Raw genomic sequence first — 23,443 nt, forward strand, 5'->3', positions numbered from 1 at the left:
CTTCTTCTTCTTCTTCTTCTTCTTCTTCTTCTTCTTCTTCTTCTTCTATTTGTTATTTTTTTTAATTTAATGTGTATGAATGTTTTGGCTACAAGCATATATGTATACCATGTGTGTGCCTGATGCCCACAGCAATCAGAAGGTGTTGGATTTCCTGGAACTGGAGTTGATGATTGTGAGTCACTTGTGGGTGCTAGGAATTGAATCAGGGTCCTCAGCAAGAACAACAATGCTCTGTTGAGTCATCTCTTCAGTCCTGTTTCTGCTCTTTATTCTAGCAGTAAGCTCCTTTGGACCATGGGGCCTTCTCTCATTTCTGTGTGTGTGTTTATCTATCTATACATACACCTACACACCAGAAGCATCAAGATCCCTTTAAAGATGGTAGTGAGCCACCATGTGGTTGCTGGAAATTGAACTCAGGACCTCTGGAAGAGCAGCCGGAGTTCTCGTCTTCCCTGCCCTCCTCCCCCATGGGCCCTTTTATTTCCTGGCTTTTCCTTGAGCCCACATCTCTTCTTCCTCGGTATCTTCACCTCTCAAAGCATCTCCTTCTTTACTCGGGCTCCTCTATGCAGTCTGAGATTTCTGTGCTGATGGAGGTCCTAGCCCCAGTCAGTCCTCACTCTTCTGCTTCTTTGTTGGGTGACTGATGAAGGAGTGAATACCAGCAGAGATAGTGAGTCCTATCCCAAACTGCACTCTATGCAGAAGAGGCCATGTTTCAAGGGAGTGCACGCGAGGCCCTTCGAAAAATACAGTCTGTCCACTTTGACTCTCAGGGGTGGGGTGGGGGATGTTGGCGCAACCTTTCCTTTGTTGTTTGATTTTTCGAGACAGGGTTTGTCTGTGTAGCCCTGGTTGTCTTGGATCTCACTCGGTAGACTCCGCCTGCCTCTGCCTCCCAAGTGCTGGGATTAAAGGCATGTGTCACCACAGTCTGGCCGGCACAACCTTTTATGCTAACAGGAGTGGTAAGAAAGCGACCTCTTCTCTCCCTTTTTGACCATAGGAAAAACAAATCCTTCGATAGAACAAGATTCAACTAGAGGATCATTTCTCTCCCTCAGCTGCTTCCGGCAAACCTCATTTCCAAAGGTCTCCTGGGTAATTAGAAATAGCCAGTCCACCCAAGTTTTTCAACTCCGAGTCATTGCATAATCGCTTAATGCCACCAGAGGGCGCGCTGACCCTGTGGCTTTAACCTATTTGAGAGACGGGGGTTGGGAGGTACAGTGGTCCGCAGGCGATAACCAGGGCAGAGAGGGAGTGCCTTGATGCTATCAGCCAAGCGTGGTTCCCTCTGTCTGCGTGTTCCTCCTGAGACACGGGATTTAATGGACTGGTTTGCAATCTCATACATTTATATAGTGCTTACCCACATCCGTGTACCCACTCCACCCCTCCTCCGCCAAAGTCTTCCTTGTCTTCTGCTTTGTCTGCGACCCACTAACCCACTATAGACATCTATACAGCCACCAGCACGGACATAGATATCAACTGAAGCATTAGCAACTCACCGGTGACTACATCCCTGAAGACAATGACATTATCCCTCAACTGCGTGAGTTCGAGGCCAGCCTGGTCTACAGAGCGAGTTCCAGGACAGCCAGGGCTACGCAGAGAAACCCCGTCTCAACAACAACAACAACAACAAAGTCCCACTTCCTATCTTGCTGTAGAAACTAAGCATGATCGGCTTTAACATGGGTCAGCTGTTTACTAAGAAGAGGGAAGGAAGAGGTGAAGGGTGGAACTGAAATCTTGGGACTAAGCAGTGTCCCGAGGGTACAATAGGCCTTCAGAGGGAAGTGTGTGGAGGGTCATTTCTCAAACGCACTGGTCAACTTTACCCCACTAGGTTGCCATATTACCAGTGTTGAGCCTTCGCCCAGTCTGCCCGGGACCCAGCTCCTGGCTCTTGTTTCCTGAGTTCCCAGGTTTGCGTGGACAGGAGATAAAGTGCCAACCTGAGGTGGTTTTTTTGTTTGTTTGTTTGTTTTTGTTTGTTTTGTTTTGTTTTTTTGTTTTCTGTTTTTCGAGACAGGGTTTCTCTGTGTAGCCTTGGCTCTCCTGGACTTGCTTTGTAGACCAGGCTGGCCTCGAACTGATACAGATCCACCTGCCTCCGCCTCCTGAGTGCTGGGACTAAAGGTGTGCATCACCACACCCGGCTCTACCGGAGGTCCCGAACCCTGTTCCTTGCAGGGGAAACTTAAAAAATAGATGGCTCAGGGTTTCAGATTAAAACCGCTTCCGCTAACTCTCCTTCATGGGCTGCACTTGCCAGATCGATCGACAGACCCTTCGTCTGGAACAGGATAATTTGGCTTCTCCCGGGCCCGTTTCTGGGGTCCCACCTGCATTTCTACTGTCTAGGCAGACAGTAAAAGTTCTGTAGGCAGGGGGGAGCGAGCCCAGGTGCCCCTGGGAATGCCAGCGTGAAGGCTGTGTGAGGGCTCCGGACAGCTGCTGGTCACCTGAGTTCCAAGAACGAACCAACCACCCAGGGCTCCCTTCCTCTCTTCTTGCTTTCAGAGAGGATGTTCAGACACAGCAAACGATAAACCTGTTTCCAGCCCTTTCGGGTGTGGGAGGCCCAGGAATCAGAAATGAGGACCACCTGAGCGAGTACCAGGGACTGTGTTGGGTACAAGGTGAGGTGGGCCGCCTCCTAACAGTCTGATAGCCGCGTGGTAGCGGGGAGCCAAGCGGCGCCCAGCGGCCGATCGATGCGTTCGGCGCGCAGCACAGTCTAGCAAGCCCAGGGGTGGGCAAGGGCGGGTGGTGAGCTTGGGTGGGAGGGACGCTCGTTCCAATTGGTAGAGCCTTAGCAAGAGGCGGGTCCTAATTGACTGGTGGCTGCGAGCGGTGGGTTAAGCGCAACGCTGCGGCCCCGGCCTAGGCAGGATCCCTAAGCACTGAAGCCGCCCTTGGACATGCTGCCACAGTCTCACGCCATGGACTGCCACCTCTGCACTTGTCGCGCGACCCAGCTCCGGAGTGGCCTCCTGTTCCCCCTGCTTCTGCTAATGATGCTGGCAGACCTGGCGCTCCCGGCCCAACGTCACCCCCCGGTGGTGCTGGGTGAGACTCTAGAGCGGTGGGGTGGTGGGCGGATCTTGTGCAGGATCCTGTGCAGCCAGGAGCTGCTGGGCCGACTTCTCCGTTGTGCATCTGCTTTAAGCACGGAGCCCAGAGCGTTTTGGTGTCTAATCTGGGACGGGTCGGTTAGCCCATCTCCCGCCGTGCTGGGCACGGGTGTGGTCAGCCACCCTCTAAAACGTGGAAGTATGTCCGATTTCCCATTCCACCTATCCGCATCAGCTCCAAGCCTTGCCTCACCATGCCCCCATTTCTTAGCTGGAAAGACTGAGGCAGTTTAACTCTACCTCAGAGGACTCCTAGGTAGTCTCAGTATTGGTCTGAGTCTGCCTAGGAGGCATTACCCCTGTCTCCCTTCTGCATTTTACAGAGCATGGCTGACAGCAAGTGCTATCTTGGCTGACCACCAAGATCATTTCCCTTTGCTCTAACTTATGAAGTGGATGGCATTGACTTTTGAGGAGAAGGCCTAAGGGAAACAGGATGGCTAAGGGAAGGCTGAGGAAGCATTGGGAAGACAGCCTTGAACGGGTGTTAAGGGACTCCAAGAGCATGCATGCTTCTACTCTCTTTCCTGCCAGACCTGGTTACTCCAGGCTGTGTTGAGGCCAGGTGAAACTCCCTGCTCACTCACTCTTTGGTCCCGGACCTGGTCCCTAAACAGGAATGACAATGTTTCCTTGTGGTAATAGGCCAGGTTAAAATCTCCAGGAGTCTTAGGTGCCCCATTCAGCTCACGGCTGTCATCTTGAACTGGTTTTCCTGTCCAGCCAGGACTCCTGAGATTAGAGACATGTTGAAGCATATGTTATATTTACTCAACTGGAGACTAAGTTCCTGTGCTTTTTCTTTGGGGATTTCTTGTTTTCGATTGATTTAAGACAGGGCTTCTCTGCCTAACAGCCTTGACGGTTCTGGAACTCACTTTGTAGAGCAGGCTGGCTTTTGAACTCGGAGATCCGCCTGCCTCTGCCTCCTGAATGCTGAGATTAAGGGCCTCCGTGCCACCTTGACCAGCTGCTGGGAATATTTAAGTTTGTGGTACTGAAGATCATAGAAGGAAATTGTTGTCAGGCAAAGGGGTTCCTGGAAGTCTCAATAGGCATTCTAAATTAGGTATGGTGGTGCGTGCTTTTGATCCCAGTGCTCAGGAGGCAGAGGCAAAGGCAGGCTTATCTGAGTTCAAGTCCATCCTAGTCTATAAAGCAAGTTCCAAGACAGCCAGGACTATACAAAGAAACCCTGTCCATTTTTTATTTTTGAGACACTGTTTCTCTGTGTAGCCCTTGCTGTCCTGGAACTCTCTTTGTAGACCATGTTGGCCTTGAACTCAGATATCTACCTGCCTCTGCCTCCCAAGTGCTGGCATTAATGGCATACACCATCTCGCCTGGCTGAGAACTCCTGTCTTGAAAACCAAAACAAACAAGCAAATTAGGCATTTTAGGTCAGGAAATGGTATGAGGGATTCTGGACGTAGGTTCATTTTGAGATTTTTACATCATCCCTGCCTTTCCCAAGCTTCCTGAATGGTAGTAACAATGGCTCTCAGAGATGAGGTCTATGTTGGGTAACTCAGCCTGGATGGGAGGATGCAATGTGTGCCGGAACAAAGGTTGGTCACAAGATGGTTCCAGGCTGGTTGGAGTGGAACTGGGGGGAGGCGGGGGCATGGGTGGTGTAGAGCTTGTGATTTATTGGGTCATCTGGACTTTTACCCTGGGGGCCAGGTTGAAGAAGTCACATATGAGCCTAAGGAGTTCTAAGAATTGAACTTGGCATTGGGACAAAGGGACAAATGCAATCTCTGACCACCTCAATGTTTGTCACTTTTTTTTTTTTTAAAGGCAGGGTCTCACTCTGTAGCCCTGTCCTCTCTTTGTGGACCAGACTGGCCTTGAACTCAGAGATCTGCCTGCCTCTGCTTCCCTAGTGCTGGGATTAAAGACTCGTACCGCCACCATGGCTGCTTGTTTGCCACATTTTTTTTTTTTTTTTTTTACTAACTGCACTCCAGTCCTTTATTTATTCCACAGGGCTCCAGACACCTGATTCTCAATCTGCCCATCTTTTCAAGGATCGAGGCTGCTGTTGTTGACTCAGGCCAGAGAGAGCTGTTTCTGGGCACAAAGTGTGGATCCTGAATTAGTGGTAGAGGCAGCAAAACTCAGAAAAATTGATCCTGAGGCCTGGGGATGAGACCTTAGGCATCATTTGCACCCTTCTCAGCCTCAGTCTTCCCATCTGTTAAATGAATAAAGAGGACCTGCAAGAAAGCTCAGTGACCAACAAGTAAAGGGATAGGTAGGCAGGTAGGCAGGTAGATGCAAGCAAGCTGGTTGCAGAGGTGATGGTGGTGGCTCACACCTTTAATCCCAGCACTCAGGGGGGCAGAGGCAGGAAGATTCTTGTGAGTTTGAGGCCAGCCTGGTCTATAAAGGAAGTCCAGGACAGCTAGACAAGGCTACAGAACTTGTCGACCCTCCCTCCTCCCCCCCCAAAAAAGAGTGCTCAGTGGGTAAAGGGGTAAGTGTCCTCCAGCTTCCACACATATGCTGTGTTGTGCTCTTATCTTACCCCTACACACACACACACACACACACATTAAGTCAACGTAATTTTAAGTTTTGTGTGAAGGTAAAGATGGCTTCCCAGTGTAAAAGTTCTGTATGTGGCTCTCGTCCATGTCTCGGGCACCACGTATCTCAAGAAGGGGCCATTGCTATTTTTGGAGGCCACACAGACCGACCAGGGCAAAGGGTGTCTGCTAGCTTCCTCTTTCACCCATTTCCCCTTCGGTCGATGGAGACATTGACCAGTTCACATGCCCAGTTCACAGGCACATCAGGTGAAGGCTCCCATGCTGGGAATTTCCTGCCTCACACACACACAGTGTCTCACCTGTTTCCCAAGACACTCTGAAGACACTGGGATAACCACTCAGGCCAGGACATGTGCCGGGTTCAGAGTCCCTGGTGAGGAGAGCTAAGTGGCGCCGTACAGTGACCGTAGATCTTAGAGGAGGTTGTCGCACTGGTTGTTAGGCCCAGCACTCTGGAGGCAGAGACAGGTGGATCTCTGAGCTCCAGGCCAGCCTGGTTTACAGAGCAAGTTCCAGGATAGCCAGGGCTACACAAATAAACCTTTGGGGGGTGGGGGAGAAGAGGGAAGGGGTTGTTTGTCTTTATGAACTGCACAGAGCATAGCCTATAGGAGGTAGCTGCAGTCTGTAAGGTTAATGGGAGTAGATCATGGGGATTTAAATACTGGAAATTTAAGGGATGGGTGTGAGCTTGGGCCCTAGGGTTTGTGTGGACCAAAGAGATTGACAAGGGTCAATCCAGTCATGCTTGAAACGTGGTCACACACCCTGGCCTGTGGCTTGTATGGCATGTTATTGCAGGTTAGCCATCTGCTGTGGGACACCTCTCAACCTGTTAAGGTTTTCCACAGGACCTACCCTCTGGAACTTTGCTGGCCTTTAGCAATGCCTAAGGGCCTTGGTAGGCTTGCTGGTACCATTGTAAGCTTCTCTCATTTGTGTTTTTTATCACGACTTTCTTCCCACAAGCCTGTAATCCCAGCATTTGGCTGGTTGGAGGCTGGAAAAGCATGCTTTTGATGTCAGCAAGACCCTGTCTCAAAACAAAAACATAAGACATTGCCTCTAGATTTAATTTTTGGCCTACTACTCTGTCTTGTGTCCCACTGCTTGAAAGATAGATAAGACCCAGCTTTTCTTTTCAGCCTGGTTTATGCTTGGAGGGTACATATCAAATATCAGGCTGACCACATGTTGGAGGTTTTGGAAAAAACTCCCATGAGCCTCAGACCCCCTCTTAGTTAGAATCTGATCCGGGTCCATTACTTTAGAAACCATCTGTAGTTGTGGGGACAAACCAGGCAGAGATATCAGAGATCCACGGCCTCTTAGGGAAGTGACTCTGGCTTGAATTCCCTTCTGAATGGCCTACATGGAAGTTCCAGCGGAGATCTAGGGAAGTTATTTTTATCTCATAGCACTGGGGAGAGTCTGCTGGCAGGCCTCTTTCCCATTAACGCAGCTCTTCTTTCTGTTTGTTTTGAAACAGGATCTCATTATGTAGCCCAGGTTGGGTTAGCAGTCACTTGATCCTCCTGCCTCAGCCTCCCAGGTTTACAGGTATCCATCACCATGCCTGGCTAGCAGCAGCTTTTCTATATGACAAGGTGTCCTGGCCTCTCTGTCCAGCTTCCCTGTTTCTGATTTTCCCAACCCTGGCATTGTGCTTCTGTTTCAGAGTGGGACTGCAAAGTCGGGCCAGAGTAGAGGTGTTCTTTTCTTTGGGTGACTCTTTTGCAGACTGCGAGGTTCTTGGGGTCTCCAGCCTGCCACGGCCTGGGCCCATGCCTGTCTTTCACTTCTGTAGTGCCTGGTGACTTGGGGAACCAGCTGGAAGCAAAGCTGGATAAGCCGAAGGTGGTCCACTACCTTTGCTTCAAGAGGACGGACAGCTACTTCACACTGTGGCTGAACCTTGAGCTGCTTCTGCCTGTTATCATCGACTGCTGGATCGACAACATCAGGTGAGGGCTGGTGTACCCAGGTTGGGGGGGGGCACTCATCTACGGGGCCTAGAGAGGCCTTCAAAGTCCCGTGAGTCTGTGTCCTCATTCCTCAACAGGTGGAGGTGACCTCTCTCTTCTAGGTCTGTAGCCCTTGATCTGGTCTGGCCTGCTTGGCACTATCTATACACTCTCAGAAGCATGGTTTTCTTTTTCTTCCTGCTGCTTCCGGTCCTCCCTTCTCTAGTTCAGCCATTGCGTCATAGACTCAGGTTTTTGTTTTTGTTTTTGCCTCGCTCCTATTCACAGATTCAGTATGGCTCCCCTCCTTTCTTTGCCTGGTCTTGGCTAGAGCTGCCTGTTCTTCCCCCTATATGTCTGTATCTTTGCATGTTGTAATATGCAAACATGGGGACTCTGATTTTATAGTCTTTACTGAGTAAATCCCCTCCCATTCACCCTTTAAAGCCTGGCTGTTGAGCTGACTCAGTGACTGAGGGCCGTACCTGCTATTGCAGAGAACCCTACAGCAGCGGTCCTCGACCTTCCTGGCGCTGTGACCCTCTAACACAGTTTTTCATGTTATAGTGACCCCTCCCACCTGTAAAATTATTTCACTGCTACTTCATAACTGTAATTTTGCAACTGTTCTGAGCCACAGTGTAAATATCTGATATGCAGGATATCTGATATGCAACCCTAAAGGGGGTCACAGCCCACAGGTTAAGAACCATTGCCCTAGAGGGTTGGTTCCTGGCACCCACATGGTAGTTTTAACGTCAATATCTGGGAATCTGATGCCCACTTCTGTTTGTTTGGTTTTTTGGGGGAGGGCCAGTGCACACATATATAGAGGCCATACATTCATGAAAACACACGAAATACTGAAAATACAAAAATACTGAATACACATAAAATGAAAAATGTTAAAAACATCTCAAAAAAAAATCAACCCAAAAAACCTGCTGGTGGTGCAGGCCTATAATCTCATTGCTTTGGGAGCCTGAGGAAGACTGTAGGCTCCAATCTATACTTTGTCTCCAAAAGCCACCGTTCCCCAAATAAGCTCAACTTTATTCCCTACTTAAAATCTCTCCTGCCATCACTTTTCTCCAGGCCCCATACATGTTCTTTTTAACTCTCACCAAGTATCAAATTATGTTGTTTTACAAAATTCAATATAGGAAATTTAAATTTTTTCTGTTATAAAGTGTTGTTATTATTTTATTTTGTTTTTGTTTTTGTTTTTTGAGATAGGGTTTCTCTGTGTAGCTTTGGCTGTCCTGGACTTGCTTTGTAGACCAAGCTGGCCTTGAACTTACAGAGCTCCGCCTGCCTCTGCCTCCCTGAGTGCTGGTATCACAGGTGTGCACCATTGCGCCCTGCTTAAAGTGAAGTTTTTTACCAACAGAGTGTGATAGATCAAAAACTTCCCATCCTTAAAAAAACCTACCTATCTACCTACCTACCTATCTATCTATCTATCTATCTATCTGTCTGTCTGTCTGTCTGTCTGTCTGTCTGTCTATCTATCATATAGGGATATCGGTATGGGGGTCAGAGGACAACTTGTAGAAATCATCTTCTCACTTTCTACCATGTGATCCCCAGAGAATGAACTCAGGTTGTCAGACTTGGCAGCAGGACCCTTAACCTGCTGAGCCATCTCACTTTTCATGTTATAATATAATCAACCCAAACCTCATCGGTTACTAGCCACAGGTATGTTTGTAAACTATAAATGAAGCGGGTATGGTGGCATGTATAAAATCCCAGCATTTGGGAGGGAGGCTGAGGCAGGAGGATTGTCACAAATTTGAGGCCAGCTTAGGTGACTGAATGGGTACCAGCCAGCATTAAGTAGCAAGACCCCCTGTCAAGACCCAAAACAAACACAGACAGAAAAAAATTGATTTCCCTTTTGTGCAAACAGATCAGTGGTGCTCAGGGGACAAAGTTAAGGGGTATATGAAATAAACATTTTAGTTGGATGGCAGAGGATTTAATTGTCTCAGGGATTTTTTTGTTTGTTTGTTTTTTGCTTTTATTTTTCGAGGCGTGGTTTCTCCGTGTAGCTCTGGCTGTCCTAGAACTGTAAACCAGGCTGGCCTCAAACTCACAAAGATATGCCTACCTCTGCCCTCTGAGTGCTGGGATTAAAGGTGTGTATCGCCACCTCCCGGCAGGTAATTTTTTTTAATCTTCTATTTTGACAGTTTCATACATATACCATGTGTCTTTGAAAACTGGCTTTTAGGTTTACTTTATTTTTTAAGGGTTGGATTGTCTTACCTGTGTGTGTATATGTTCACTGCATGCGAGCTGCAGAGGTGAGAGAAAGGCATCAGTCTACCAGAACCGAAGTAATGGTTCTGAGCTACCAGGGAATTGATGCTGGGAATTGAACCTAGGTATTCTGCGAGAGAGCCATCTCTCTAGTCTCCTTTTCTTTCTTTCTTCTTTTCTTTTTTTTAAAATGTTTTTCTTAATTGTATGTTTATGGTTGTTTTCCCTCTGTGGTTGGCTGTGCACCACACGTGTGTAGTACTGTAGAGGCCAGAAGAGGGTGTCAGATTCTCTATGGCTGTCTTGGAGCTCACTGTGTAGAACAGGATGGCCTCCAACTCACAGAGATGCCCCTACTTCTGCCTCCCAAGTGCTGGAACTAAAGGCCTGGGCTACTATACTTGGCTTATACAGTGTTTCTTAATCATATTCACCTCCTCCCAAAGATATCCCTTTCCCACCTTCATACCATCTCCTTTTTATTTTTGTAAAGATTTATTTGTTTTTATTTTACGTGTATGGGAGTTTTGCCTTCATGCGTGTCTATGTACCATATGCATGCATTTCCTAAGAAAGCCACAAGGAGGTGTTAGGTCCCTTGGAACTGGAGTTACAGATGATTGTTAGCTGCCCTGCATGGGTGCAGGGGACTGAACCAGGGAGCTCTGCAAGAGCAGCCAGCGGGGGTGGTCTTCTTCTTCTTTTAGAATTATTTTATTTTATGTGTATGTGTGTTTCTCTTCAGTGTACATGCCTGATGCCTGCAAAGGCCAGAGGGTCTTGGATCCCCTGGAACTATAGTTGCTGATTAGTATGAATGGCCCCATGAATGCTGGGAATCGAATCTAGGTCGGTCATCTGGAGGATCAGCCAGAGCTCTTAATCTATGAGCCACCTCCTCAGCCCATGTCCTCTTCTTTAATTTTCTTTTCTTTTTTTTTTTTTTTTTTTTAAGAAAATTACACTTATTTACACCTGAGAAAATGGTTCTCTACCATGTTGCTTGCAGGGATTTGAACTCAGGTCTTCAGGTTTGTCAACAAGTATCTTTATCCACTGAGCCAGCTTGCTGCCTTATCTTTATTTTCTTGGCTTTCCTCCTCTTAATAATCCAATCAGTTCAGTTAGTTCTGCCTACTGGAGTGTTTGCTAATCAACAGCCATGTGATGCCCAGAAGATAGCATTTCACAGTACTCTTTCCAACTTCCTCCTCTTCTTACATCCTTTCTTCTCCCTCTTCTATGGTGTTTCCTGAGCCTTGGGGGGTGTTGTTAATAGATGTCTCATTTAGAACTGAGCTCTCAGTAGTTACTTATTCTCAGCACTCTGACCAGTTATGATTCTCTGCATTAATCCTGCCCACTACGGAAGAAGTTTCTCTGGCCTGGCTGAGCAACACTAATTTAATGCCCATAATCATAAATATCTAAAAGACAGTTTGACAGACAACATGCTCATTTAGCAAAACAGAAGTTCGTTCTCTGCTAGTGCCTGTGACTTCTCAGGCCATGGGCTTTTTAGCAGGTTTCTAGTGCCAGGCTTGAATTCCCTTCTATTGAATGGGCCTCAGATACAATAAAAAAAAAAAAAAAAAAAAAAAGTGGTTGGTTAGCCATATAACCCTCATGCCACTATTACATCAGTGGACACATCTTGCCGTAGGACAGTATTGCAGCTTTCAGGCTTCGCCCAGCTGGTTTATACCATTGATGACCTTTCTTTCTCTCTCTCTTTCTTTCTTTTTTCCTTGTTTTTTTTTTTTTTGAGACAGGGTCTCTCTGTGTAGCCTTGGCTGTCCTGGACCCGCCTGCCTCTGCCTTCCTGAGTGCTGGGATCACATGTGCGCATTGGCGCACCCAGCTCGCCATTGCTGGCTTTTCTCCCTCGGTGGCTTGTGTAGCACCATCCAGTACTGTGAAATCTAGCTATCAGGAAGGAAGTCTCCAGGTCAGGTCTCGCTTTAATCTGCTATGCCTAGCAAACAAAGAACACAGTGTCTTTAGCAATAGGGCCTTGCCATGTAGTCATAGAGGGCAACCAGAAGCAGTGGCAATGGTCTCTGTTGTTTTCATGGCCTCTACGGCCTCCTTGACCAAAAATGTGTAAGGAGTAATTTTCATTTAAATCCATCTCTCCTGGGGGAAGCATTTTCTACCCATCCAGAGGACCTGTGTTCAGACTTCCTTTTATTAAGAATTATATATAATTTTGGTTTTTTTTGAGACAGGGTTTCTCTGTGTAGCCTTGGCTGCCCTGGATTCACTTTGTAAACCAGACTGGCCTCAAATTTACAGAAATCTGCCCTCCTCTGCCTTCCAGAGTGCTAGGATTACAGGCGTGTAACACTGCGCCTGGCTAAGAATGATATATTTTAATCATACAAAGAAGTGGGTTTTATAGGATTTTTTTATGGGTCCTTAGTTTTGCCATCCCTAATCTCTCTTCTTTGCCTATCCACACATACTTGTATGTGCTGTGTTATATCCTGCTTATTTTATGGAACTAGGGATTGAATGCAGAGATTTTTTTTTTTGGTATTGTTTTTGTTTTTTAATTTTGTTTTGTTTGTTTGTTTTTTATTGCCTGTATGTGTCTACCAGACTGTTGTGGTGGTCAGAGTCAGTTCCTGCCTTCTATTTTGTGTATTCCAGGTTAGTTAGCTGTCAGTTCTACTGTCGCCCATCTTACCTTAGAAGTGCTGGGATTACACTCATCCTACTTTTTTGTTTGTTTTTGTTTTTTGGGGGGGACAGGATTTTTCTGTGCAGACCTGGCTATCCTGGACTTACCTTGTAGACCAGGCTGGCCTCAAAACTCATAGAGATTTGCCTGCCTTTGCCTCCTTGAGTGCTGGGGTTACAGGCCTGTGCCACCAAGCCTGGCTTCTTTTGGGTTTTTTGTTTGTTTGTTTGTTTTTGAAACAGGGTTTCTGTGTAATAGCTCTGGAACATGGTTTGTGACCAGGCTGGCCTTGACCTCATAGAGATCCACCTGTCTCTGCCGGCGAGGTGCTGGGACTAAAGCTGGGCGCCACCAGCGCCCAGCAGTAAAAAAGACCAACAAAACAACAACATAAAGGGGGTTGATAAGGTGTCCTAGTAGATTAGATCACTTGCTCCTTTTGCAGAGGGCTTGCAGTTGAGTCTCATCACTCACACAGTGGCTCACAACTGTCATAACTCAGCTCCAAGGGTCCTGATGCCCTGCATGTGGTACACATATATACATGGAGGCAAAAAAAAAAAAAAATCATACTCACACAATTAGGTTTTTAAAAAAGGGATTTGAGACAGGATCTTGCTGTGTAGCTCAGGATGTGTAACTAGAACACGCTTGATTGAGGTCTGCACCATAAGGAAATCGATAAGTGATGAGTTTAATTTGGTCCCCAGGCACACTTTCGAGGTGGTATTGTTTTTAAATCTGCTTTAAGGAGGTGGGGGTGTAATCATGTTTAGGTCATAAATCACTTGTATATCATACATTATTAGGCTCTGGACTTGATCCCCAGAACCACAACAAAGCAAAATACAACAAACTTACTTTATAGATAAAGGGATCTGGAAGCTCAAAGAATTTATAAAACTGGCTACAGCCATCTCAATTCAGCTGATGAATCACAGAATCAGAATTCAAACTCAGAATTGTATTAATCTTTTTTTTTTTTTTTTGAGACTCAGTTTCTCTTTCTGGCTGTCCTGGAACTCGCTCTGTAGAGCAGGCTGGCCTCAAACTCAGAGTGCCTCAGGCTGCCTCTGCCTCCTGAGTGTTGGAACTAAAGGTGTGCACCACCACTGCCTGCCTGAATTGTATTAGTCTAAGGTCCTTTCCCAGACAGAGGTGTCTGAAGGCAGAGCATAGGTTTCTGTTTATTTTTGTGGGTTTGCTTTTTTTTTCTAGAGTTATTTTATGTATACGAGTATTTTGGTTATATATATATATGTATATGTGTGTGTGTGTGTGTGTGTGTACTTACTGTGTGTGCTGGGTGCTTGTGTAAGTCTGAAGATATCAGATCCCCTAGGACTGGGAATTACAGATAGTTGTAAGCCACCAGTGGGTGGCTTTGGGAATTGAACCTGGGTCCTCTGCAGGAGGAACAAATGCTCTTAAGAGCTAAGCCAAATCAAAGAAGATAGTTGGTGCCCCGTAAATATTTGGGCTGACTAGAACTTCATCAGCTCTTCCTGAGACCTGCTAGCCAATCTTCCAGGCACCCAGTCCTTCACTGTTGTTCTTGCTGCCCTCTTTGTTTACACTTTTTGGTGTGTGATTGCAGCTATTTCTGGGCTGTTGATCTCCATTTCTATTTCTGTCCTGGAGACATGTGGTTTCAGGTACTGCCAATGAAGGCACAGGTTGATGCTGATAGGAGCCTTCTCCTTTTGTCTTTGTTGCTTCTCTGACCTGTTTAGATTTTCATCTTGCACACAGCTAGCTGCTTTAGCTTTCCATCATAATTTTCTACACTTGGCTGGTTATTCACTGGAGAGAGTGGCCTGGGGCCCTATCATGTGATCAGTGTTATATCCTGTCAGTTTCTGTGACTGAGTTTTTTTTTTTTTTTTCTTCTTTTGAGACAGGGTTTCTCTGTGTGGCCCTGGGCATCCTGGAACTTGCTCTGTAGTCCAGGCTGATCCATCAGCTTCTGCCTCCTGAGTACTGTGATTAAAGGCGTGCTCCAGCGCCACTCGGCTCCCAAGTTGCTCTTCAAAGACTCAGTCGATCTTAAGCTGCAGTTGCCAAACACAGTAAAAGTTCTATCATTAAAAAAACAATCTTTAGAGCCAGAGAGTTTAGAGTGCCTGTTGAGGCTGGGACTAAAGGCATGTGCCAAACTGCCCGGAGGCTTTTTTTTTCTTATGTGTATGGATTTTCTGTCTGCCTGTACGTTTGTGTTCAGGTGTGTACAGCCCCTGGGGAGGCCAGGAAAGGTGGACGAACTGAAGTCATAGATGATTGTAGGTACTCGGACTTGAACCCTCGGTCTTCTGAAACAGCAACAAGTACTTTTAACCACTGAACTCTCTCTCCAGGCCTTTGTAACTGATCTTTAATGACAATAGGATTCAGGACCACTAACATATTCAGCTTTTCTGGGGCGTTTTTTTCCTCTGGTGTTTCCTATTACTTCTCCAGGTCTTGTCAACCCCTGATCTGAGGAAGGCAAGTAGAGCAGCCGTGTACTGCTCCGAGTTTGGTTTTTTTACTGCAACCACAGAAGCTATGACCTGATAATACCTTGAGTTAGGAGCTGCTAAATCTTTGGTAGTTAGACAGCAACAGAACATTAACAAAGGACTGCCCAGGAGATGACAGTCCCCATCACTGCATTTAGGAATGGGTGGCCACATCCTGGGTGTTGTGGCTGCCGGCAGGTCATCTGTCCTTGGATGGCTGAGCAGGTTCATTCCCTTCCTCTTTGGATGGCATGACTTCGGGGAGCCACTAGGGTCCAGTGTCCAGAGCAAATAGGATCCAGCTGAACCCATTTTGGTGTACAATACATGTTTTCTCCTGTCTCTCCCGACCTGCACCTATCTTTCCTCTGGGCCCTGTCCCACCTCTCTCCTACTCATCTGTGTAGAAGTTATAGATATTGAGACCCTGAGGTGGTCATGTCTGCTGTGTGCATTGCTCACCATCTGCTTTGCTCTGTAATGTGTTAGGAGGGGTGGAAGGTGCTGCCGACAAGACATACTGCCTAGTATGATGTTGATGACATGGCTGTAACTGGTGCTTCCATCTGTCTAGTTCAAGACCCTTGTTCTAGGCGAGGGGATGCCCAGAAAAGGGAATTTGCTTTGGCAGGGCCTCATGATTAGTCTCTGGAGTAAACCTTGATGGAGTTCTCATTTGGGTTTTTGTTATCTGAACTCTGTACTGTTGGGGTTTTTGTTTGCTTATTTGTTTGAGACAGGGTCTCTTACAGCCTAGGCTAGCCTCAAAGTTATACATAAAGGAAGATAACCTTGGCTGTCTGATCTTCCCAACGCTACCTCTCAAGTCCATGTCTGGCATTGATCAGTGTTTTATAAGCTTGCCTTAGTACTTTTTCATCCCCTTTCAACCTCTGACTGAACCAGGAAGTGAGACTGGAGTATGGCTAAGGGCACAGTATTGAGACACACTAAGCTTAGTGGTGCCAGTGAGTTACTGACTTGTCTTCTCCTAACAGGCTGATTTACAACAGAACATCTCGGGCCACCCAGTTTCCTGATGGTGTGGATGTTCGTGTCCCTGGCTTTGGGGAAACATTTTCTGTGGAGTTCCTAGACCCCAGCAAAAGGAATGTGGGTATGTAGCTTTTGCTCAGGCCCTCCAGGGCACGAGGCTGGGGATTCCAGCTGGGCCTCTAGAACATGGGAAGTACTGCATCACTTGGAAGGGGTAGCCTATAAGCTGTCTCTGATTAGTGGACACTAATTTATCTTACACTTCTTCTGGGAGACAGATGTCACTGTCTTTGTGGGTGTGGTGTGGGTGGCTAACATTGGTTATATTTTATGTAATTCTATGCCTTTCTGTCTGTAGGCTCCTATTTTTACACTATGGTGGAGAGCCTTGTGGGCTGGGGCTACACGCGGGGCGAAGACGTCCGAGGGGCTCCCTATGATTGGCGCCGAGCCCCGAGTAAGAGATCACTTGCATTTCATCCCCGAGGGGTTGGGAGGCAGGGATAAGGTAGTCTTGGGCACTAATAGGCCTTGGGTCCTCCCTACCTCTGGGCCTCTGGCCGACATCACCGCAGTGGCCGCAGCCACCAGCTCTGATCAGTCTTGCTTTGTCCTTCCTGTCATTCATCCCAGGATATCTGGACCTCTGAGTCTTGGCAGCAGCAGAGGCTAAGACCGAGGGGGGACACGGAGTCTCGTCCTCTCTTCCTGAACCTTTGGGGGAACTAGTTTGCTCCTACTTAGTTTCCCACACTCTCTGCACCCCTAGTCCTGGGTCTGGCCTATGGATTGGTCAGTGGTCCAGATCCCAGAACACTTCCTGCCTGACCCCTGCTTGGCTCTGGCCTGCAGATGAAAACGGGCCCTACTTCTTGGCCCTCCGAGAGATGATCGAGGAGATGTACCAGATGTATGGGGGCCCCGTGGTGCTGGTCGCCCACAGCATGGGCAACATGTACACGCTCTACTTTCTGCAGCGGCAACCACAGGCCTGGAAGGACAAGTACATCCGCGCCTTCATCTCACTGGGTGCGCCCTGGGGGGGCGTGGCCAAGACCCTGCGTGTCCTGGCGTCAGGTAAGCCCTACCCGTTCCTGTTCCGGGGTGGCTGTTCCAGGAACACTTTCTCATCCCTTCTGTGGCCTCAGTGCTGTGTCAACATCCTTCATGTCTCCTCCCTGAACTAACATTTTTCCTTCTCCAGAGTGATCTTCTATTTTAAATATCCGTTTTTGGGGGCCCAGTGGAAGGAGCTTACTGTGCAAGCCCAACAATTTCAGTTCAATTCCCAGAACGGGTAGGAGAAAGAGAGAACAACCTCCACAAAATTGTACTCTGACCTCAACATACAGGCTCATATGCTCATATGCATATCATATATACACCATAATTAATTAAAGACAAACAAATGTTTATTTTTTTCTCCTCAAAGAAAATCTAATGCAGTGGCTGGTGAGGTGGCTCAGCAGGTTAAGGCACTTGTTGCCAAGTCTGAGGACCTGGATTCAGTTCCCAGAACCCACATGGTAGAAGGAGAAAACCAACTTCCAGGAGTTGTCTTCTGACCTCCACGTGCATGCCGGAGCACTCAGATGAGGAGGGACACACACACACCCCTCTTTAAAAAAAAAAAAAAAAGTCAATAAAAATAAAATATAATTCTATTCCCAGGTTCTCCTCTCTAGTGGATAGCCCTTGTAATTTGTTTAATCTGCTGTAATCTTGTACACAGAGTGACATAACTGTTGCTCATTGCTTATGTGTACGGACACACGAACACACAGTTCTGTATACCTGGCTGGCAGAACCCAATTTCTGCCACAGTTCTTTGGACTCCCTTCTCAAGCCTTTCTCACCCCACCCCCACTTTGTGTCACAGGAGGAAGGCTGACTACCATATCCTATTTATGAGTTTCACCTGCCTCTGTGGGCAGAGCAGGGAGGAAGCAGGTGCAGGTCTGGCTGGGTCTGTTTGCCTGGTAGTTGGGAAAGTTGATCCTCTCTTGGCCCTTCTCCAGTCGCTTTGTGTTTTCATGACTGTAGGGCCCACCCTCTGTAGTCATGGGGCAGGGCCTCCTGGTACAGAAAGAAGCTGCCCTCCTTCCACCATGACTGAGTGGCAGCCTCAGGCCCCCTCACTTGGGGGCTGTGAACCAGGGCCATCTCAGAAGTCCTCAGACCTTCTTCCGGCCATCACTGGTAGCCTGACCTGCTTGATCATTATGATCAGGTCAGGTTTATAATCTCTCCCAGCAGTGATCCTGAACTGAGTGCAGAGTGAGCTCATGGCGTAGATGTTTAGATATGGTGAGGATTCTTCCCAGCCCTCTGCCCTGCCATTCCTGGGCCTACAGGAAAGAGATGTGGGTGCCTTTAGAATTTGATAGGGAGGCATAAGAATTCAGGCATTGGCCATCTCAAAGCTTCCCTGGAAAATCCCTTAAATTTTTGGCTCGGATGTTAGGAAACTGCTGTCAGCGCCAGAAATCCAGGGGTGGGAGAGATAGAAATCCACGAACTCCTAGGAGTTTCCTTTTCTCCAAGGATTCTAGTGGTCAGGTAGCAGGCAAAGCTACCCTGGGGCCAGCTGAAAGGCCTCCCCACTGTCAGTCAGCATTGGATAGTGGAGCAGCCTATCCTCAGCCCCTGAAAGTCTCGCTGGCTAAGGAGAAGAGCTGACCCCAGCTGTAGCTCCCCACCGCACTGCCTTGCTTCCAGCAGGACCCCTTCTGGGCCAGTGCACAGGCTCCTAAGTGGGTGGGATGAAATCAGATTGGCTGAATACTGGTCTGAGTCTAAGGAAGGCATGTATCAGTTCAAAGTGATAAAACAGGAAAAAACAACTTGACTTGCCGCTTCATCTTAGACAAAACTAGTGCCCACAGGCATGGCGGTACACACTTAGCAGAGGGCTTTACAGATGAGCAAACAATAACTCAAGGAGGGAGGGGAAGTGCTTTCTGAATCTTGGTTGAGGAAGTACAAGATATGCATGTATGTTTTTCACATACAGAAAAAAATTAGGAAAGAAAGAAAAATAAAGAAGAGCCAGTCATGTGTGGATTCGGGGAGGGGCTAACAGTCTAAGATTCTGCAGTATTGAGTGGGCCATTGTCTAGCTTGGTAAACCTGCTATCCACATAGTTCCCTCCCTGGGCGCAGGCTGATGGAGCTCTTTCCTTCCAGGGGACAACAATCGCATCCCTGTCATTCGAACACTGAAGATCCGGGAACAGCAGCGATCTGCCGTCTCTACCAGCTGGCTACTGCCATACAACCACACGTGGTCACATGAAAAGGTATTTGTGCACACACCCACGACTAACTACACACTCCGGGACTATCGCCGCTTCTTCCAGGACATCGGCTTCGAAGATGGTTGGCTCATGCGGCAGGACACAGAAGGGCTGGTTGAAGCCGCCATGCCACCTGGCGTGGAGCTGCACTGCCTCTATGGGACTGGTGTCCCCACGCCGGACTCTTTCTACTATGAGAACTTTCCTGACCGTGACCCAAAAATCTGCTTTGGTGATGGTGATGGCACAGTGAACCTGGAGAGTGTTCTGCAGTGCCAGGCCTGGCAGAGCCGCCAGGAGCACAAAGTCTCATTGCAGGAGTTGCCAGGAAGTGAACACATTGAGATGCTAGCCAATGCCACTACCTTGGCCTATTTGAAACGTGTGCTTCTTGAACCTTGATTCCTGTGCCAGGCTGGCTGGATGGCTAGACCACGGATCTGATCTTGTCCTCTGACTCTTCCGTGGCCTACGAGCTTGGCAAAGTTTGTGATCATCGTTCGAAGGCCTAACTTTTAGGCTGTAAGGCATTTGCCCAGGGGAATGCTATTTCTCGTCCTTCTTACGTAGAATAGCAGTGAAGAAGGAAGAAATAAGTGTGAACTCAAAGGACATTTGTTGGAAAGAATGCTGCTACTGATGGATTTGTGACCTCAGACTGGCTGTGTAGGCTGGATTGTTGGCTCCTCATCCCGGTCCCTAACTCAGGCCATGCAGTCCTTCTAGCTCCTGGTCTTTCCACTCTAGCCTACTCGGTCCTAACCTTCCTGTGACGGATGTTAGTTATTGAGCTGAAGTCCTGCCCTGGAAGGTTCCACAGTGACCCTCAGGTGACCTTCCCACACACTGGACTCAGGTAGCCTACTACGCTGGCTGTAGGTGGCTAGAGCTGCCGGCTTTCCTCTGACTTCACTGGTGGACATCCTGAGTGTGGGGTCTCCTGGATGCAGTCTGGCAACCTGCAGGCAGGGCAGCTGTGTGCTCCATGATTCCTCCAGGTCCTGGGATATTTACAGTCCACTCTACCTCTCACCTCTAGCAGCATCCTAGTTCTGAACTGGGCAGCAGAGGACCCCTCAATTCTGGGGGACATGTCCTAGGATTCCTGATCTTGGTGGTGATGCGGGTCCCAGTACTGAAGCTGGCTCTCTTGGTTCTGGGACTGTAGGTTAAGGAGAGTAGTGCCTAATGTCGTGACCTTCTAGCAAGGTACCTGGGAAGAAAGTGAGCTCAACGGAACCACCACGGGTGCTCAGAGCTTCCCTGAGCCTGCCTTGAGAACTCCACCACCATCTCGTACCCTGCTGTAGGGTCTTTGTACCAGCCACGTGGGCTGGCACAAGGCTTGGCACCTCTCAAGGTGGTAGAGTTCTTGCCCAACACTTGCTCCCATCAGGCAGCTGAGTGGGTTTTGTTTTGCAGAAAGTAGTGCAGAGATTTGAAAGGGCTTCTGAGAGAGCTAGGAGCTTACAGTTCCCAGCTAGGGTTTTCTGTTTGCCCTGGGATGCTGCATGGTCTCTGTGGCAGCAGGGATGGGGATTCTAAGGCCTGCCATCTGGGCCTACCATAGGGACAGTGAACCTGACTATAAGCTTGGGTCAGCTTTTTTTAGGTTGGGGTTCCAAAACCACTTTCAGGCTGGACTGCACTGCCTTCCCACAGTGCTTCTGGCACTGGACTTTGTTAAGCACATTCCCATCATCTATCCCTCACCTGAGTGGTAGGACTCCCATCTGGGGCCGTGAGCAAGTTGTACCTCGATTTTGGCAATAAAAGTATTCCGGATGCTGTAAGGTGCCTTGCCCTGCCCTCCCTGAGAGGAGGGAGCTGTGAAGTATGAAGGTGATGCAGAGGTGGGTGCTTGGTCCACGGCTTTACTGGGCTTATAGCATTATCCTCTGCTTTCGCTTTACCCTATGTCTTTGGAGTCAATTTCTCTCACCGGGACCAAGGAACAGACCCAGAACTGTGTCTCTTGGAGTTGGGCTCTTATTCTCACCCTGTTCTGTAGTTCAGTTCTCATATGATGCCCCAAAGCTGAAGGTGGTGATAAAGGATGATCCTGCAAATGACCCTGGCTGGGTTGCCTGGGCCCTGTCCTCCCTCAGCTGCTGGACTCAGTGTCCTCCGATGTGGTGATTCCCCACAGGCTCTAGAACAGGCAGGAGAACCGATCAGGGTGAGCTAAGAATGACAGGCTCAGCCTGGTTTTATTGTAACTGGGGCTAGACCAGGACTTCTGGAGTCTGGCCCAGATCACTTTACTTTAGCCATATTTAAGCACAGCATAATTTGGGGGCAGAGGATTCAGATAACAATTAACTCAGTCCCAAGTGCACAAACAATTTTAGACATGTTTACATCGAAGCTCTTTGCAAAGTACATATGGCTTCATTCGCAAGATCTTTTCTTTTTGACTAAGAGCAATGCTCAAGATAAGGGAAAATGACTGAGGTAAATATGCTTGCAGGAGTCTCAGGATTGGCCTGGCCCTAAGCTAACATAGAAGTCACTTAGGATGCTGGAAAGCAAAGTGGCATTACTCATAAGAATAGGTCTTATGAAAAAAAGGGGGGGGGGACTGGAGAGATGGCTCAGCGGTTAAGAGCACTGTCTGCTCTTCCAGAGCTCCTGAGTTCAATTCCCAGCAACCACATGGTGGCTCACAACCATCTATAATGGGATCTGATGCTCTTATGTCATGCAGGCATACATGCAAACAGAGCGTTCATAAGTATAAATAAATCTTAAAAAATAGGTCTTACGGCCTAAAAGCAGTGCTCAAGATTTAGGAGGAAAGAGTCTGCAATAAATAAATTCTGGGAGATATGGGCAGAGCCTGTCTCATCAGGCAGCAGAGGATCACCAGATTGTAAAACTAGATCATTGCTGGAAGAGCAGCTGCTTGTCACCTTACTCCAGCGAAGAGGTGAGATGTGTGTGTAACTGTCCTGGCTTCTCCATTGCTTATCTGTGTGCACAAGGCCTTCCTGCCCTCTACACTTTGAACTTAAAAGTTCATTTTAGGAAGTCAGCTTTCCTAGATTCAACATCGTATTTGCCTGCCTTCTGAGTCGGCACAGGGAGCCATAGAAAGAGATCAGGCACTGGCCTGCCAGAGCTTCATAAGGCTCCTTAGAGCTTTGCTTCAGATGATGGGAAACTGTTGCCAGCCTTGCAAAGCCAGGAGTGGAAGGCATGGAAATCCATGGATTCCAATGAGCTTTCCTATTCTCAAGGACTCTAGCAGGAAAGAGAGAGACATACAGACAGAAAGAGAGAGAGAGACTAGGTTAATATTGGGATGGGCAGAGAGGGATGAGCAGAGATGATGACTAAGAAATAGGGGCACATGGCGATGGACATTGGAGTGTCTGAGGTAGAGAAGCATGCAGAGGGTTTGGGTCCCAGCCTGAACTTTGTGGTGTTGAACCTGGGGCCACTGAAGATGGGTTAGGCTTTCCAGTGCTAGTTTCCCTTGAGTTGGCAACTCTAGGTGTCAATATATTCTTGTAGCCATTAGAGGGCGCTCTAAGCCTCGCTGTACAGGTATAAAGCATGGAAGAAGGGAGTTGGTCAAGAAAGAAGTGAAGGCACCCACCCACAAGCCCAGCTCTGGCACCTTAGGCCTAAGTGAAAGGTTGGTAACATGAAAAGAAGCCTCACTCCCTGGTCCCACCCAGCTCAACACTTACCTGCCCACCCATGCCATCTTTTGTGATGACCTTGTAGCCAGCTACCCACTCATTCTCTTTTTTAGCCCTACTAGCACCTCAATTCCATAGCTGCAGAGAAGGCATTCTACCAGCATCAGCCAATTTGCTTGGGTAGCATTTTGACCTCCCTGAGTCCCAGCTTCCTTATCTGATTAGTGAGGATAAATAAACATATCCTGCAGGGTGCGCCTGTAGGACAAGAGTGCTGATGTTGGAAAACATCTGATCCTCACCCACCTATTAAATTCCTGTCATTAGACTCCACCACGGTGCCAGATTTGGGGTTACAGCCTGTTCCCTATCAAACTAGGTTTAGCC

At 47.9% G+C, this 23,443-nt stretch overlaps 1 protein-coding gene across 2 annotated transcripts; it reads left to right on the top strand.

Annotated features, from left to right (window-relative positions):
* The first annotated feature begins 2,868 nt into the window (after window positions 1-2,868).
* Window positions 2,869-21,202, top strand: Pla2g15 (phospholipase A2 group XV). Of its 2 annotated transcripts, none has more exons than XM_055621164.1 (6): window positions 2,869-3,087; window positions 7,515-7,671; window positions 16,116-16,234; window positions 16,472-16,570; window positions 16,966-17,190; window positions 19,300-21,202. In XM_055621164.1, the coding sequence occupies exons 1-6, from the start codon at window positions 2,940-2,942 to the stop codon at window positions 19,809-19,811; spliced, it is 1,260 nt and encodes a 419-aa protein (XP_055477139.1). In that variant the 5' UTR covers window positions 2,869-2,939; the 3' UTR covers window positions 19,812-21,202. The 2 variants fall into 2 exon arrangements, with proteins under 2 accessions (XP_055477139.1, XP_055477140.1); XM_055621165.1 differs by having other exon boundaries at window positions 17,091-17,190; window positions 19,300-19,492.
* Window positions 21,203-23,443: the final 2,241 nt, after the last annotated feature.

This window comes from Psammomys obesus, unplaced genomic scaffold (assembly GCF_907164565.1).
Source record: "Psammomys obesus unplaced genomic scaffold, mPsaObe1.curated_primary_1811, whole genome shotgun sequence".
Lineage (NCBI taxonomy): Eukaryota > Metazoa > Chordata > Mammalia > Rodentia > Muridae > Psammomys > Psammomys obesus.